General features: G+C 35.9%; 1 protein-coding gene across 1 annotated transcript in view; it reads left to right on the top strand.

The window, feature by feature from the left end:
- The window catches only part of AKAP9 (A-kinase anchoring protein 9), a 114683-nt gene that overhangs the window by 50729 nt on the left and 44468 nt on the right, over positions 1-19486 (top strand). Inside the window, exons 12-21 of the mRNA XM_080338829.1 lie at positions 83-180; positions 2128-2233; positions 2668-2866; positions 5310-5406; positions 6246-6338; positions 7357-7728; positions 8690-8914; positions 10474-10614; positions 11152-11255; positions 11970-12175. Of these exons, the coding sequence (XP_080194955.1) occupies positions 83-180; positions 2128-2233; positions 2668-2866; positions 5310-5406; positions 6246-6338; positions 7357-7728; positions 8690-8914; positions 10474-10614; positions 11152-11255; positions 11970-12175 (1641 nt within the window). The remainder of the gene's footprint in view (positions 1-82; positions 181-2127; positions 2234-2667; positions 2867-5309; positions 5407-6245; positions 6339-7356; positions 7729-8689; positions 8915-10473; positions 10615-11151; positions 11256-11969; positions 12176-19486) is intronic.

Below are 19486 nucleotides of genomic sequence, written 5' to 3'. Positions count from 1 at the left end.
GCACAATTCACTGTGTTAAAATCTATGGTAGAAAGTTTGATTTCATTTTTTCTTAAAGTCTCTGGTTGTCTGTCTAATTTAGCTGTGCAAGAACGTATGGATGCTCTTCTACACAAGATAATGGAAGAATACAGTAGGCTGAAAGCACTTCAGACAGAGCTGATTAAGGATTGTAAACAGGTAAACTTGTTATAGCATATGAGTAAATGAGCATTTGAATTTTCTCTGTTTCATGAATTCCCTCTAGATGAGCAAAGAATGTGTTTGAAATTGTGTTTATGTATTCTGGTTGAGTGGCAGAACAAGGCTATGATTTGATTAAATGAAGAAAGCTGCTACCCATGTCACAGAATCATGGAATAGTTGAGATTAAAAGGCACAAAGGCACATCTAGAGTTTGTGTAATCCAACCCTTGCACAAATTAGGGTCAACTAGAGATTTCCAGGACTATGTCCAGCCAAATTTTAAATATCTCCAAGGATGGAGACTCCACAAGCCTGGTGGGAAACCTTATCTTCTTCAGGGTACATAGTCCCAGCCCTCTCACCTTCTCCTTGTAAGACAAATGCTCCAAGCTCCTCATCTCCTTTGTCACCTTCTGCTGGACTCATGCCTGTGTATCCATTTCTCTCTTGCACTGGGAGCCCAGCACTGGACTCAGCACTCCAGATGTGTCTCACCAGTGCTGAGTAGAGAGGAAGGATCACCTCCCTTGGCCTGAGTGCAAACACTCTTCCTAATGCAGACCAAGAGGCTGTTGGACTTCTGTCATGGTGGTACATTACTGGTTCCTGTTCAACATGGTGCCCAGCAAGGTCTATTTCTGCAAAGCTGCTTTCCAGATGGTCAGTCCCTGCATGTACTGCTGCACAGCGCTATACCTCTCTAGGTTGCAGGACTTGGCATTTGCCTTCGTTGAACTACATGAGGCTCCACTCAGCCCCTTTCTCTGGCCTATCAAGAGATAGAAACAGCAGCACAGCCATCTGGTCTATCAACCACTTTTCTCAGTTTTGTGTAGTCTACAAACCTGCTGAGGGTGCACTCTTGTCCCATCATCCAGGACATTAATGAAAAGGTTAAACAGTATTGGCTCCAGTATTGACCCATTAGGTACACCACTAGTTATTGGCTTCCAGCTGGACTTTATGTCACACATCAGAACCTTTTGAGCCCAGCAGTTCAGCCAGTTTTCAGTTGGCCTCACCATCCCCATTCTTTGTCAGTTTGTCTGTGGGCATGTAATGGGAGGTGGTGTTGAAAGGTTGATCAGATCAGGTATGATTTCCCCTTCATAAAACCATACTGACTACTCCCAAATGGAGTATCTTCTCAGCTTTATCTGTTTGGAAATAGTTTCCAGGATTACTTGCTCTGTCACCTTCCCAGAGATCCAAGTGATGTTGACTTGCCTGTAGTTCCTCAAATCTTTCTCCTTTCTCTTATTGAAGGTAGGAGTGCTTTTATCTAGTCCTCAGAAACCTCCTTCAGTCACCATGACCTTTGAAAGATAATTGAAAATGACCTCTCAGTAACAGAGACGAGCTCCCTCAGCACGTGTTGGTGTATCCCATCAGGCACCACCAAATTGTTCATGTCCAGTTTGTTATGTCACCTGATCCTCCTCCACCAGGGTTGTCTTCCTTGCTCTAAACTTTTACGCTCGTCTGAAGAACCTTGGATTCCTAAAGACAAATTTTGTCTGTAAATTTGAAATTAGGTACTTCCATGTATTAAACAGAGTACTCTTAACCAGTTGGATCTAGACATGGTTGCAGTTCATATGTACTGATGGATATAGATACACAAAAAATATTTGTATGTAAAAACTGCATCTTGGGCCTGAGGGTGTTAGTGTCTTCCTCTCGTTCTTGGAGTCAGAGGAATTATAACTTAACAGTTTACATCCATACAGGACTTTGAGATTTGCAGTGGATATTCTGCACAGGACGATTAACTCACTATAAATGTAGACTTGGTCATTTAGGCTGTAAAATGAAAAAAGTTGTTACACTGGTTACTCTCTCTTATGCATTGGCCACCAACCTCTCTTATATGTTTCTATTCATAATTGCAGTTAACATTTTTGCATTGTTGCTAAACAAATTTACTTGGTTGTTTTTTAGGTCAAAGAACCATGGTTATCTTCTTCAGAAAGGAGGAAAGAAGAGGAACCTGGACATCTGGAAACAAACATGGAATGTCTGCAGACCCCTACACAGGGTCTTATGGGTAAAAAGATGCATATGCTATTTTTAATGTATGTATATTCAGAGAGAGAGAAAAGACAATTACTTCAAATTTTAACCGATTCATAGCTTACTACCAGTTCAAGCACATAAGAGATTTTTGCAGATTTTACAGTATGATAACTCTAGTTTTCTTAAATGTCTAAAATATTTTGGAATTATATTCTGTGAAACAATTTCAATTTAATAATTTTCGGTTTTCTACAGTTAAAGTTCTGTTACCCATATTAAATACAGTTTTTGCAAAATGGAATATTAAGTTATAATTATTTGTTAGGGAAAAGTAATTGATATGATATCAGAAGAAATTTTTAACTACAGTAGTTATTCAGTTCATCAGTGCTGATAACTTGGTAGAGAGTTAATTTATACTAATGCAATTTATTCCCACCCCCCCTTCAAATAACCTACATGTAGATCCTAAGATTCAAGAATACTGTTTGAAGGAGATAAGAAACCTTAAAACACAACTTGAAGAACAGCATGCTCAAGAACTGGAGCACCTCCGGTCCTATTTCCAACAGCAGCTGAAAGAAAGCGAAGAGCGGTACACCACAGAGATTGTCCATCTGCAGGATAAGCTTCAGAGTTTTGGGCTGTCCTCTGACCACACAAGGTATTAATTTGTTGTTCAGAGCTTATAACTTTGCACTGTGTACAAAAAGAGGTGTTTCAAATAACAATTTGTGTAAAGCTACATGTTTTACTTACCCTCGTATTCCTTTATTTCGTTTACTACTTGTGGATTTGTAATCCACTGAGTTTCTCTGCATTTTTCTTCTGTCTGAATCTCCGTTCTGTGAGAGAGAACAATGAGAGTTTGTTAGACCAGTCACCAACTGCAAAAGAGAAATGGTGAAACACAGTAGCAATAGGAGGTGCTACTAAGAAGCAGAGAAATTTGTCTATGTGTTTCTAGAAATTGTTAAATATTTGATACACTTACCACAGGACTCTCTTAAAAAGCAAAAGGACTGTGGTGGGATAAATCGTAGAAGCTGAGAGGAATTAAGACAAAAGTAATTTCTTTCAACCATGTTCCATCAGAACCCAAATGGCTGTTTTTCCCTTGTTTGATCGCAGTCTTAGCCGTCTGTGGGTGGTTTTAGCTTTTAAACAGTTTTCCTTTAATTCCTTAAAAAGTGTCCTAGTCTTGGAAGTGGCAAGTAAAATAACCAATTTTTTTCCTCATATGAATTAATAGTTGTATAGTTGTTTTGAGGTGAATAATGTCCAAGTTCTGCAAACGTTTATGCATCTGTTAGAGCAAGGCTGTAGTTTTATATAATTGATTTCTACTATCTGCCTAGCAGATTCGGTACACGTTTGTTAGCCTGAACGCAATTTCAAGAGACTGTATGACTTCTTAATCAATTACTTTTTAATCCTTAAAAAAAAAATATACAAGCTATGAGCATTTCCAAAAGCATTTTGTGGAACTGTGTACTTTTTAATGTGTGTTGGCCAGGACAAGTTATAAATATTCATATAAGTTTTCAAAATTATTTTTAAATGGGCAGTTAGTGTTCTGATTTCATCCATGATACTAGTAACCTAAAATACTCAAAACTCATTTTACATATGTTTAACAAGCATTTAGAGTGATTATCAGTATTTGTAAGTTAACCCAGTAGAGAAAAAGTTTCCCGTGAAGAGTTGCATTTTCATAGCTTTCATACCTAAGTTCAAATTTAAACACTAAAATGAAGCTGGAGTTTTACAAGAAAAGTTCCTAGATCAGTACATAAATCAGTTTCTAACAGTGTAGTATGTAGGTCTGTCTCATCACGTCTCAAGCCTAAAGAGAAGATGAGTGTTTTTTAAAGATGTGTTCAGTAACTTGTGGAATGATCTGTTACCTACTCAGTCTCCGTATCTTGTTTGTTGCATCTTTTAAACTAAGATCTAAGTAGGAGTAAGGCTGTGGACAAGCCTGGGAATTTTCTGGGGACATTTTAATCTGGTTATATACTCTATTGCAACATCAGAAAAGGGAAAAACAAAAAAAAGGGAAATTAATTGCTGCTGTTCATTCAAAAGTTAAATATGAATGCTAAAAATAATAGGTTACATTTTGTAGCTAAAAATGTCAAAAGTGTTATAAAATTACTGTTCTGGATTCCACTTTAAGATTATCTACACCAGCTCTCAGATCTGAGCGAAAGAAAAGCTTCATGGTCTCAGTAAACCTTAGTGCAGTTAAGATTGTAAGTCTCATGGGCAATAAACTTCTAAATTATTTTGTACCCTGTCTTTTAGCAAGGTTTTCATGTCTTTGTGGTAGCAGATCACAAATCCTAGAGGAGGGGTTTTTTAGGTATTTTGATACTGTATTTTGTCCTCTCAGCAGTGTATTTCTGTTAAGTCTTTTTAAAAGTGTAGTAAAAGCAGAGCTAGAGTTTTGGTGGTGTATGGTGTTAGTTTGATTTTTACTGACTTATAGCACTCTGAATATATAGACCAGTTCTGTTGGAAAAATCTCTGAATATATTTCAGCATATTGCTATCTAAATATAAAATGAATCATATTAGACTTCTTGCTATTTTCATGTGTATGCCTCATCTATATAACATAAGAAACAAAGCGGTGCATCTATTGATGAACAGCAATTTGAAAGAATTAAAAAAAAATAAATGCTAGGTGTTTTATGGCTTCATACACATAGCTAATCTGCTTTCTTTCATATCCTTGTGATTCAAACACACACTTTTATTTTCATCTTATTGTCTGTAGTTATTGAGCACAAAATATTCTCAGCTATCTTTAAAGGTAATTTTTGTGAGGTCCTTGGCAAAAGGTTGAGGTTTTAAGGTATGTTGTATTGAGAGGAAGGGCTAGTGTTTGGAAGGCAGGTGAATTATAAAGTCAAATTCATTAAATTAATAGCATGGGAAAAGGTGTGTTCTGAAGAAAATATTTGTAGTTATTGGTCTTTGAATATATATAATGTATATTTATAGAATGCCTATTTGAATAGTGGAAAAATAATGTATATTGAAATACTGGTTGATTTGTTTGGTTTTTTAATTTCTACCCTCTGCTTCTTTTACTTTTTTAGTGTGTCCACAGATTCACAAATAAAGCTAAAAGGAGTCCTCAGGAAAGTGAAGTGCCCTGAAAATCTTCATCAGCAAAGAACAGATGAGGCACTGGAGGTATTGTACAGCCAAGTTGACATCTAATATATATATGCTCAGTATAATTTAGATGCTTTGCCTTCTAAGATGTAATTGAAATATGGACTAATATTCGGTAGTATTAAAGTAATTATCATCTTGGCACTGTGCCGTACTATTAGACAGCCCATGTTAGAAGAAAAATATTTAAATTTTGCTGACAAGCATTTATTGAAATGATGAGCAATAAAACTTGCTTTATTGGTCCCAAGTTTAATTTTTATGTTTATTTTTTTTATTTTTTCTCTGAAACACAGCATTTTAGTTGTGCTGCTTCCTGCTAAAGTGGAAAAAAATAGTGTTTAAATTCTGGGATTTCTTCAGGAGTCTTTAAAATATTGTGACTTTATTTTAAACACTATTTAGGAAAAAAGAGTGATTTAAGTGAAATTTTGGTACTTTTGAAGTATAGGCTGCACAGTTTAGGAGAAATTTTGCAAAAATCATCCCAAAGATCTTAGAAACCAAATGGAAAAGACTCCATACATTCCTCCCCTAGCGTTGCTGGGAACGTGGCTCAAAAATTCTGCGTTTTGAAAAATAGTGATGCTGTGCTTTCTCACCTGTTTTCCCTGCATTTGACAGTTCAAGTAGTGCTGGTAGAAGAGTTGTTGCAAACTCAACGTTTAAAATTCATTTTGAAGCAGAAACAAGGCAAAGTCTTTTGCCATGTTCTTTTATGTTGTGTTACAAAATTATGTGATTTGCATGAAATGAAGATAATATAATCGAGGAAGAAATCTCTGTCAGATTGAAACTTTTTAAAATTAATTAAATAAAAGCACAAATACATGATCTGAGATTTCATTTTCTTACAGCTTGCTAAAGAAGTTGACAAGCAGAGTGATCTTGATGTTGTTAAATTGCTAGAAAAACAGTACCAAGACAGACTAGAAGAAGAAATAGCAAAGGTATTATTTTTATTTTGTTACCTAAAATATGTTTAAAGAATACTGTCATTTTCATTTGCCATTTCTGACAATTCAGACAGTTGCCATACCATATGCTAACTTTTGTTTTATTTATTCACAAGGTACGTTTTCATCCAATTTCTGAACAAGAAAGTCTTAAAAAAATTTGGAAACATTTTAGGTTTTCATAGTTGTCTGTCCTATTCCTAGCTCATAATTTCTGTTTGTGTGGGTGGTGGCGATAGTGTTTTACTTTAAACCTTCAAAGAAAATAGAACACATGCAACCATACTTGACAGTAGATTTTTTTTTAGAAAATCCAGTTGCCTAGAGAGTGAATTTCTTGCTACTTTAGGCTTAACAGCTGATGAATTGAAAAGATTTTGCACTTATACTATAAAGGACTGTATTCTAGGAAAGAGCTTCTCACATGGTTGGAAAATGCGTTTATTTGGCTTAGAAAGAAATACTTAGCAATACAAAAGTTACCAGGCTGTTGTAACTGCAACTGCAGCTATTTAATCCCAGCAGAAGTTCCTTTCTGGTTCAAGTAAAATTCCTGTGGTCAATTAAAATTCAAGCACATGGCACTGCTGTCTTTTTATACAGCCCAAAATTTCATGTCAGTGAAACATTTACAAAGGATGGTTGGTTAGACAGAGGAAGCTTAGCACAACTGCACTTACGTCAATATGCCAGGGATTTTTAAAGTCATCTTACAGAATCTTTCCTGAAAAGAACTAGAAAATTCTGTGCTAAATAATATATTTTAATTGAAAATAACATCATAGTTTATTAAACTACCTTTAATACAGCATGTCTGTATTTTAAGATATGATTGTTGATGAGACTGGCAAGATGTCTATGTTCTTTTACCTTTCTTCTTAAAAAAAAATTCAATCATAATCAGAACCTTCAGTACTTTTATTTATATTGTTGATGGTCAGCAATGAGATTTCTTCAGCAACAGGAGATGCTGTGAAGCATAAACTAATACAGATTTTTCTTATTTATTCAGGTAATTGTGTCAATGAGTGTAGCATTTGCCAAGCAGACTGAATTGTCAAGAATTGCTAGGCAGAAGGAGGAAGCATCACAAACACAGGTTGTACATCAACAGGAAATCCATTGTGAAATTAAAAAGCAGTGTGGTGAAGAAGAGGTGGATGGCCCTCGTATAAAAGCAACAGCAAAAGGCAGTAATCATGAAGAAGAACTGAAATCACTTTGCAAGGAACTCAGCGAAGAGTCTGGTGAGAGCAACTCACTTGGGGAGCAGCTTCATTCTGAGAGCAAGCCTGGTTGCATAGTAGGAGAGATCACACATGAATCAGTGATTTCTGAAGAAAGTTTTTCTCATGTCAAAGGGCTGATGGCAGAAGAAACTTTGGTAAGTGTAAAAAAAAAAAAGAAAAAGGCAGTGTGTAAGGCACTGTATCTGAATAAGCTTTGCAATGAATGTACAGTTCATTTCAATGAGAAAGCTGGAAAGAAATAAATTAAGATGAAGAATCCATTTAAATATTTCCCTTTCAAATGGGTGACAACTTGAGACCTAAATTATTTACCCCTCTTTCCTATGTTCTACCTCACTATCATAGCATCATCCTACACTGTGAAGAAAGGAATATGACACCAGTTACATGAAACAGATTGTTTCATGGATAAAACTGTATTGCAAGCAATAAATTGTATAAAGACTTTTTGTAAGTGAGGTTATATTGTAGTGTTTATTCAAGGAACAGATTAAAAATAGGATTTAAAGAGTTTGAGTCCCTTGTGATAAAGGATATCTGCTGAAGACAAAAATTATAAAATACATATTTAGCATTGCACAAACATGGGGTGAGGGGTAAAGTGTGGAGTAAGTATGGTGGAAAGCAATCACAAATCTTTACTTCACAATTTCATCCTAGGTTTATTTTTTTAATTAAATTGGGCACTAATTGAAGCAAAGTTACACTTTGAAATTTGTGTAACAATTAAATGTTCTGGTCTTGTATTATCTTGATAGTGAATAAACTAATATTTCTGTTGTGTATGATACTGCTCTCTCAAACTGCTGATGTTGTTCACACACACTCACATGCATGTTTGTGTGCCACTGTATTTTCTGTTGAGATCCCCACCAGCTAAAAGGAATAAGGGTTTACACTGTTAACAGGTTTTTTTAAAATCTTGTCTTTTAAATGGAGAATAATTTGAAGTCTGGACCTTCCAAGAAGCAGGCAACAAGATAATGCTTTCATGACAGCTACTTTAATTTGTGAAAGTATTTTCTAAAATTTATTTAAATATTTACTAGAAACTGTCATTGAACTTAAAATGCAAAAATATTTCCAATATTTCAGCACTACAGTGAGATGACGGCATCAGATACAGAAACATCAAGTCAGCTGTTGTTATATGAGGAACGTTTGGAAGACATGCGACAAGAGCTGGTACGGCAATATCAGGAACACCAGCAGGCAACTGAATTATTGAGACAAGGGCACATGCAGCAAATGGAACGTCAAAAAGAAAATCAAGATCAACTCTTAGCAGAGCTTGAGAGTCTTAAAGTACAACTAGCTGAGGTAATATGGGGTTTAACTTAACAAGTTAACATGGTTTAACAAAGGCATATCACCAGGCAGAATTGGATTTATTTATACTTGTGTATATAGATTCTTATACTTGTGTATCTCTATATATTGACACACTCGTGTATTTAGTATATGCATACACAGACACACATCTATTTGTGTGTATATATACAAATACATGTATGCATATATGTATAAAAGTCATATTTCTTTAATCAAAGCTCAGTCAGCGATGGATTAATTTAGACTTCTGCAAAACTGGAGAAAGCTGCAGTGCTGCATAGCAGCCAGAAGAGAGAGTGAGTGAGTGAGTGGAGATGTGTTGTAAACCTGACACCTTCCAGATACATGGCCCTGTGCAGGATGCAGGCTGCCATCCATTTACATCAATGAAGCCACCAGCCATGGCTAGAAATACTGTGTAATTCTTAATTTTCCTCATCCCCACTTGGTTCAAACTTGAACTGTATTGGTGGCTTCCTACAATGTGGGGTTTGCTGGGAAACGCCAGTGTTTCTTTGCGTTTTTAAACTTATTTTGCTGTCACTTTACATCTATTCAAAGCCTATAGTAGGTATGCTAATGAAACTCATTAATTTATCTTAATAATTAAGTCTTCAAAAATGTTATTTATAGACTTGTCTTCAAGGATTCCTTCCCTTGAAAGACAATGTGAACAGAATCCAGGAGAATTTGTCTTGCTCTGATTTAATTTCAACACTGTGACATTACAGAAATGCACATGGAAATAGTAATCAGTGAATTATAAAGTTCCTTTAGTTCACTATGGAGTGGAGGTGTAGGTTCCTTGAGAGCTTATTCAGACCTGGTTCTGTTCTGTTTAAATCTGGACTCAAGGAGCCAGGGAATCTTAAGAGCCAGTCAGTTGTATCATAGGTGACTTTTCCAGCAATGTGAGGTGTCTGTTTCTCCTGGCCTGCTTTGTAGGTGTCTTTCTATCATTTATCCTGGTAATCTTTCCTTTCAATATACATACATCCTTTCTTCTTTTACCTCTTTGTCAATATGCAACTGTATCTTTCATCAGGTGTTGCAAATTCCTGAAAGTGATGAAAAACATGAGTAGAACTTATGCTGCTGGCTGTTTTCCAGTTTTTAATGCCATGGATGGTTTATCCTTAAGAGCCACACAGGAATGTATGCATTGCATTTAAGCTGTGAACACTTTCTAGCTCTTCTAAAAAAGAGCGTGTGTAGGCTTTTTAAAATAAAAATAACATTTTTTCATCTATTTCTTGTTCAAAACACATACTGTGGCATGTAGCGTTTAGAAATTAACCTTCCAGTTTGCATTGTGACCACCGTGTTTCATCAAGAGTATACAAACTGTATGAAAATCTTAAAGGTGTAAGGTACCAAAAGTATTTATTAGCTGTATTCCATTCCAGAAAGCTTTCAATGTCTCTGTAACCATTTAAAGTGAAATGAAATTTCATTGTGCAAAATATGTAAAAAATTAGAAGCGACAGGACTGACTAATTCTCAGAAGCTTAACAAATTTGTGTGCCTCTCTAACACTTATTTCTTAGCGTGTCTCGATGGAGAATGACAGCCTGGTTGCAGAGAGAGAGAGAATGCTTTTAGAAGAACTGGAATCCTTAAAACAACATTCCGTACCCGGAAAAGAGAGGCTGTTTTGTGAGCTACAAAACACTAGCACACAGACAGAGGTAAATATGGACTTTGACTTTCTCGGCAGCTGTGGCATGTCAAACCAGCAGGATTCCTTTATGCTGCAACTCTTTTTATGTAACATATTTCCCTAAAAGATGTTGGATATTGGTTGAACAGAGCAGGCTTAAGAATCAAGAGATGGTACTGGCAGACATGTTTTTTTACCTCAGGTAAGCAGAAACTAGTTAAACAGCTTGAAGGTTGGGGTTATTACTGTAGCTATTTACTCAGGTGAACTCGCATTTTCATATTGCTATAGCAACACCCAACAGAACGTATGAGGACTGTTTAATCAGCCTTACAAAATTCTTTCTCATAGGCCCCGCCTTGGATTTCCTGTTTTGTTTTAGTTAATTTTTCCACGTAGGAAGAGTATTGCTTGATTTGTAATTCGGTGCAGTTCTATTAACAAAACACAACTATTTTAGCTTTCAAATTTTGTATTCTACTGCATCTGAGAAGAATATGTTGATTCCGGCATGACAGGATTTCTGTTCTTTCTGTCTTCTCTCCCTCTGCAAAAACTTACTCAGAATGAAAATGAAAACAAAAACGATGTTAGAGAGCAGATCTTTGAGGATGAAGATGGAGGAAGAAAGCCTGATGAAACATCGTCAGCTCTTCTTTCTAAAGAAAGGTGCTTAGAACTGTTAAGAAAACATTATTTTTTCAAAAAATTTGAGAATCATGTTAGTGTTGTTAAATTAATATTTATAAGCTTTATTCTGACAGATGATAATGGCATTTTTAATTCTAGGTAACTATATTTCCAAGTTTACGTACTTCAGATGTAACGTCTTATTTTTTATAAAGCCTAAAAATGTAATGGCATAGAGCATGAGACAAATCTTAGCCTATTTTACTGTATCTTTCATATTGCACACGTAAAGAATCATATACATTATGTATACACATATATTTTGATACACATTGTAGGTATATATATGAAATAAGTTTATATGAATATAGTTGTTGTATCTGATAATACCTTTTGACTATTTAGTAACTTTTTTGATCTATGCAGATCTCCTCACTTTGAGAAGAGAGTAAGTTTGGATTGAATACCAGGCAAATGTAGACCTCTGCTTTAAAATTGTAACTAGATAAAATACCAAGATAAAAGTACAAATATTGATAAATAGTTTTGCTTGTTATATATTTTGTAAAAAGAATGACTTTTAACACAAATGTGCCTTTACTATTTATGTATATGCTGTGGGGTTTGGTCTTCAAAAATCTTAATTTTACTGTTTCAACTGCAAGTCTTTCCTGGTTGCAAGGGTTTATAAGGGGTAAAAAACACTTCGAAAGCAGAGGAAGATCAAAGGACTGATCAGTTTCTGTCCTGCAGGGATATTTTTCAGAAGGCTAATGAGAAGCTCATGAAGATACTTTTAGAAGTTGTGAAGACAACCATGGCCATGGAGGAGACAATTGGTCGCCATGTTCTCAGGTTACTGGATCAGACTGGGAAAGTCCAACCTTCCAAACCAACTGGATGGGACACCGAAACAGAAGAGTCAGTAAAACCCTGTATCCGTGTGGGGTATGAAAAAGGTACTGCTTGCATGGTTTTCTATTTCATAACAGGTAGCATTTGCATGCTTTTGTTATATATTGAAATAACTTTTATTTTGAAATTTTTAATTAAAAATAAACTTTTTCCTTTTAAAAATACTTGTCATTTGAATGCATATATCTGCTTAAGAGACAACATTTCAGGAGCTGTCTGCGTCATGTTCCAAGCCAGTTACAACTCGGATCTAGGGTCCTGTTGGAAAGCCTGCAAGAGAATGGGAAAATGATTAAGAAATACAAAAATAAATATGTTCCCATTGAAGGAGGCAAAGAGAAAGAGAATGACATAGCTTCATGATATCTTCCAGCAACTTTACATCTTCCTCTGTATGTATGGGGAATGGGAACTAGTATCAAAGGCACTAGTTCACTTAACGTACATAGGGATGTTACTGGTCACAGAGGCCAGCTGCCGTGGGACTGCCAGTATATGTATATATGCCTTTGGGTTTCTTTAGCCTCCTAGAGAGGGTGGTTGCATGCAAATAGCCTTTTGGAAACAGTTCCAGGAACTTTCTCACTTCCAAGACTTGCCCATCATCTGTTTGGAGGAGTGCTACTTGGCACAAGCTTAAAGGAGTATTTCAACATTGTAGTTCATTGCTTACCAGTGTCTAAGAACTCTCTCAGACTGTGATTAATTTCTTGTGACAGTACATGTCTGTTTCTCTTTTGGGCAAGAAGAGGTACTCTGTCACATTGCCATTTAGGTACCATTTAGGTTGTGTACATTCATCCTGGATCTTTTGGGTGACAATGTACAACAGATCAGTTCAGCCTGAAACACATCTGGATTCGGCTGGAATTATAACTACTGTGAATGAGGAAAAAAAATGGAAGTCAAATACTACATTTCAGTTTTAAGAAAGCGACTACTACAAAGGAGTTATACAAATGTCAAATGAAGATGAACTTTACTTCTTTCATTCAAAATACAGATTATTAAATATTATTGATTCCTTCTGGCTTATAATATAGGTCACACTTAGCCTTGGGCAAGTTAAGACATTATGTATGACTTTGTAGCACAGTGACATCTTAGTTGATTACTGAAAAGGTTATCTGTGGTGAAATGTGTACAACTGCAGACTAAGAGTTCTTCAGTTTTAGAATTTAACAGCACTCTTATGCTAGTACTGCCGTTTCATTAAAAAAACTCATAACTTTTGTTTTCTGCACATTTCACTGCATTTAATTGTGAGGAAAATTATGTTTTGAAAGCTTCTGGCCTTCATTTTTGATACTTGTCCAGGAGACCCTAAAGATTGTAATTGAAGGGATCATTTATTTCAAAGGGAAGTATTCTTGCACTTTACTTTGGGATGGGAAGTGAACAGTTTGCTTATGTTAAAGCAGTTGAAAGCATCTTCAGCCACTGGCAACTATTTTCCACACAGTCTTCTAGCCATATGGTAAAAGGAGCAATGACCAGGCTTAAAGTTCACCTCCACCTCCTCTTGTGTTCTGAGGTAGTCTCAAATTCTATATAAACTGTATTTTAAATAAGTTTTCTATATTAAACCCAACGATTTATAATTATTCTTTGTGTTCTTTGTGTTCTCATTGTATAGTCTGAGGTGTGTAAAAACCATTGGGATTTTCACAACATACGTTGCCCAAAGAAATACCAATGTGTTCTGGTTGTGAAGGCAGCGCTCACAGGTTGTCAGTTCTGTGTGTTGTGGTGTTCTCCAGTGCATTCACTGAACCTAGTTCATGTTTACGCCGTACCTATTCAGAGAACAGGCACTGTTGCTTTTTCTCCCTCATTCTTATGTGGTGAGAATATTGCTCCCTTTTCTCAGATAACAAATACCTAACTATATGTGCTGAGTGCTCATACATAATGGTTACCGCACTACTCTCATATGTGCTTTCTCCGCACAGGCATGTACAATGCACAGGACATGCATTCGCTTTTTGCTCCTGCACAGCGATGTGTATACTTGTATTTATCACTAGTTATTGGCAGTAACAATTCCTAACATGGATTCCTTGCATTGCATATATGTAGAAAAGCACAGTTTAAAAAGCACCTTTATTTGGTATTTTGGGTGGGTGCAATGTAGACTTATGGCTTGCTTTTGTAATGCAACTGTGTACATGCACACCAGGCCATGGAGTTGGGATTTATTGTTAGTTTCTTGTGAGGTCTCCTGGTGAGAAAGTGCTCTCCTAAATAGATAATTCTGTTCCATTCTGCCAGTGCTGAAGGTTGACTGTTTTAACTGTTGTATTGGCTTTTAGTGTTTTTTGAAGCAGCGTGTAAGGTGTCACTATTCTGTAACAAAGCAATTGTGTCTGTTACTGGAAAGACACTCGGCACAGAGCAGCATTCAAGCTGCCCACATACCAGTCGTTTATTCCAGAATTCTTTTTTGCATGTGTCCTTACATTCAGAAGTAATTATGACAAGGGGAGAAACCAAAGAAAAGAGTGGGGAATTAAGAAGACCCGAGCTTACATTGGCTATAATGGGTGAATGTAGAGTTTGTAGTGTATCTCTGAGGTGGTATTCACAGTTCTCTTTTTTCCCTTTCAAAATGATGCAGCAGCATCCTTGCTGTGTCTGTAGTTCTGCTACTGGGGTCAGACAGGCACAGCAGCAGTCATACTGTTTCATCAGCTGAAGTATTTGATCCTCCTTCAAACAGAAATAGATCACAAATTCTGTTAGTGTTTTCAGCAACAGGACTGTTGTTACTCATTTCCTATACTTCCACTGAATGGCCCAAGAGGACATAAGCTTTTACATTTTTTTCCCATTGTTTTCTGGAGGTAAGAAATAGGTACACACTGCTTATGTATTTTAACCTGTGCATGTTATTGTATTTTCTAATATCTAGCCAAACAGATCTTCCTTTTTCATTACTTAGGAAATTTGTAGGAATACATTTGTACTAAAAAAAATCTAATAATAAAATAGAAAAAACAGTGTGTTGAATGGAATTAATTCTTTCTGACCTTCTGAATGTAATCCATATTTATTGACCAGCAAAACTCAGCTTACTGTTTTTGCTGAGTTTCAGCATTTCAAAAAGCTGAATCATTAGGTCACATACTTACAACCACAACCTGATTTATTAGAGCATATAGAAGTTTATCTGCGACCTTGCCTATATTATTGGCTAACGCAGGATTTTATTTCTAGCAGGGTGTGTAAAGTTCAAACTTCAGTCATAAAACATAGCATTGGAAGTGAACAGCATTTGTGCTCAGTAATCTGGTGAGTTAATTACATCTGGAGATTTGGGGCAGGAATCGTTGTGAGAGAACCTGCAGGCTTTGCTGTTCCCTCCCTCAGGTGTTGGACCTTAGGCAGAGTGATGCAGGTTGCTCTGGAGAAGCCTGTGGGGTTATGGCATTCCTTGAACATTTAACCCTTTTACCTGCTTTCTGAGCTCCTTGTTTCTGAACAGTGTACCAGGAACAAGGTAGTAAATAGCTTTATACACTGAACTGCCATAAAACTGATTTTTTTTCTGTTTTCAGCTTGTAACCACTAACCTGAGTTTCTCAGTGTAATCCCAGGAATAAACTAAGATACTACCTCTCCATGATGCAAAATTTGTTTTGCTTCATAAATGTCAGTTGACAGCTCATAACTTCTGAGTAAGCACTGTCTAATTAAGCACTTTTTAAAGATTTAGTGGACCATGACATCTGACGTGCTGAACTGCAAGCTTCGTGGCAAAGGAAACAATATGAACCTTTGTTGGTCTTTTGTTGTGTGGTTTGGTTTTTAGTTTTGTTTTGTTGTTTGTTTGTTTGTTTGTTTATTACAAGGATAGACTTTACACAGGCAGAAGACATTTTTACTTGGGCCAGATATATTCTATTTTTTTTTTCTTTCCAGCTAAAAAAAAATGAGGGATCGAGAATTTCATCTTAGTTCTGTTGGGATAGGAGGCTGAACAGCATTGTAAGGATCAGTAAAATGTGCATTAGGCATTCAAGTGCCGAGGTGGTTAATAAGACTTGGCAACGTTTCTATTTCTTGCTTCCACAGTGGAAAATCTTCTGGAAAGTTGCTGTACTAATATGTTGTGTACTTAGACCATTTTCAGGGGAAAAAGATACGGAGACTTTCACTTTGTAGTTAGGAAGGTATTTAACATGAGCTACTGTTTTCAAGTGCAACTTTGCAGAAATTGTAATATGGGTGTGTACATTGATCATTTGCTATTGATTTTTCTATTTGAGTTGCCAACCCTATAATATAAAAAGAATTATTATAGGTTTTGTATGCATTTGATACTTTTTGTGTTTTTTTGATCTTTGAGAGTAGTAAAGTTTCCATGTACCAAGTTATACTTTAGATGACGCTATCTTTTTCTTTATTCATTTTTATAGTTATATTTCAGGTAAATTATGATGTTTCGCTCTGAGATTTTTCATATAACAGAATGATAGTTTAACATTACTTTATTTTGTATTTATCCAGAAGAAATGGAAACAAAGTACAAAAGAACAGACATAAGCAAAACAGGAGTTTAAAATCTTGTCATTGGTTCTTGAAGGCCAAATTGTACTGCTCTGGTCACTGGCGAGAAGTAGTAATAATATTAGCGATACTATTCATTTAAGAGACATGTTCTGGACCTGGCTTTTAAAAGATTACATTCTGAGGAGGCATCAATGTTTTTAATTTTTCTCTTAAAGTTTCCAGACAACCAGAAGTTCAGATGATTTTGCAACAAACTGCAAATGTTTATCTTTGTATTTGGCATACACTCATTATTGCAGAGTTCAACTGTACCTCTCAAGCAAATAACTTCCTAAAATACAAGGGTTATAGAAAATGAATTATGGGTTAACCCTGAGAAGGAAAACAGGAACATTACAGAGATAATTTGTACTCCATCAAGAAAGAATTAGATTGTGCATTAACTAATATGTCATTGTTTTATCTTGTTTATAGCTGTGCTACTGTACTTTGGGCTTTTATTTTGTGAGATCTCTGAAGCTAAGCAGGGTCTTACCTGGTCAGTGCTTAAGATGAGTGGCCTCCAGAGAGCATCAGGTGCTGCAGTAAGTGTGTCGGTGGCTCAGCAGGGAATATGTTTTCCTTCAACCCAGTCTTTAAGCAGTACTTTGGCACAGCATTTGGAAATAATTATGCTGCTGGATGTCCATCCTAAATGAAGGTCCTTTCTACTCTGAGGATATTAAAGCTTCTACATCACTATTGATATTTTGAGACACCCAGAGCCAACCTGAATTTGGGTGGTGAGAAATCAGAAAGTTATTGAATAAAAACCATGAAATTGTTCATTTTACAGCCTCTTCCTGATACTGCATGGGGGTTGAATATTAGGACGTTATGGGAAAGCCTTTATGTTATACAAACCTATTGCAAATATTGAGTGTGCTGGCAGAAAATGACAGCCAGCCAGTGCCAGGGTGACTCCACTGCAGTAGTTTGTGACTGAGGTTCCAAAGTACAGTACTCGAAAGTGCTTTGAAATCCTGTGTAGATGAAAGGCGCCATGTGAATGTATAGTCTATTCATCTGGTTATTCATTCCATTCATGCATATAGTGTGCTTCTGTTTTTTCCCTTTGGAGTGTGAAAAGAGTTTGTAACATTATATCCCACATATCTAAAGGAGATATGAAACAATAATGGTGTAAGTACCAGAAAAAAATTACTAGATACATCTGCACTTAAAAAATCTTAGCAATTATAAGATAAAAGTAAACAAAACAAACCTTTCTAATTTAAAATTGCTGTGGATTAGTTTGCATCCATGATGAAGTAAATGCGTAAATATAATTATCAGAATGTTTGCAGTTATGAAAGTATAGTAAGTAAACCAGGTGGTTAGTCGTGTTGCAACTTGTTACAAGTAAAAGCAAACCTGAAAACTAGAATCTGACTTTCTTGCAAGGTTCAAACAACATCAACAAGAGGACTCGCATTTCCAATGTTATTTGGATGTCTGGTTAAAAGGCAAGAACAAGTATAAGGAAATTGTATCCAACAAGAATACTAACTACATTTTTAAAGGCAATTTGTAAAATTGACCTGTTATAATTTCATTTCAGTTTCTGTAACTAAACAAACTGTTCCAGTTCAGCAGTCTCAATTCATGGAGTAACAAGGAACTCAAATTCAAAGATAACCCAGTATGGCAACTTTATTGCTAAAGAGGCATTGACTATTCTTCCCTCATTCAGTCATACCACTGTTTCCACAAAATAAGGGGGGGATTTTTTTGAGAAAACCTTAGGCAAAAGTGATGTCTAATTTTTTTTTTTTTTTTCTCTTTAAAGAAACACACTAAAACATTTATTTTATTTTAAATGTATTTCAGAAATAGATTTCATTAAAAGAAACTGTCATTTTAAAAAATTTTCCATGATGGCGTTTATTTCTGACACTTCAAATTTAGGAGACTAATGACATAACACGTCTTCATTTGTAAAACACAATATCAACAATAGGTATCTACTATCATGATCTACTACTGTATTATTTCATACTGCAAGTGTGATTGTAAAAGATCTCAGGAGTTCGCTTTCACTTGTTTCACTTAAATACAGCCCTGAGTTCTAAATATGGCAAATTTACTGTTTTCTCGATGAATTGCTGCCAGTTTAATAAATACCACAGGCAAACTTTGTGTCTCCTGCTTTTTGGCCAGCGTGATTGATGCCCTTAAGCTGCCTTGGCCCTCAGGCAAGTGCCGGGTGGCCTGTCAGGAGGGACAGTTACACCCTCCCTGCACCGTACTTGGTTTGTTCAGCTACCCATTTTAATTAATTTTTAGTTAACTAATAATAATGCTGAATTTGGATGTTCTGTTTTCTAGTTTGTTTGTCCTGAGAAGGTGTGTGTGAATTACGTGCATGTCTTTCCCTTTACTCGTTTGAGTCTGTGCTTTTGAATCACTAACAGAACGATTTAGGGTTAACGCACACTAACATAGCTGGACATTGGGGAAACAGTGATTAACAGGCTGGGTTTTTTTACCTGGTTGTATTTTAAAGACAATTGTGCAAGTCATTATTGAGAGTTATTCAAAATAGGAAGGGTTACTGATAGTAACAAAGGTTTGAAGCTGAGCCTCAGAGCCCAAAAGCATACTGAAAGGACATCTAATATCCTGTTAGTATCTCCTTTTCTCTCTTCCTTCTGGTTGTTTTTAATTAACACATTGTGTACCTTGTTTGTGTAAGTTTTAGTATGCAGTATTTCCCTTTCTGTTTTTGTGACCAATACAAATATTTTAATCATTTTATGACTTGTCTTTCCAATCATAACTCAGATGTACCATTTTTCATGTTT

This window comes from Nesoenas mayeri (assembly GCF_963082525.1).
Source record: "Nesoenas mayeri genome assembly, chromosome: 2".
NCBI lineage: Eukaryota > Metazoa > Chordata > Aves > Columbiformes > Columbidae > Nesoenas > Nesoenas mayeri.
The sequence above is the reverse complement of the archived record's forward strand: the minus strand, read 5'-3'. Positions and strand labels throughout refer to the sequence as shown.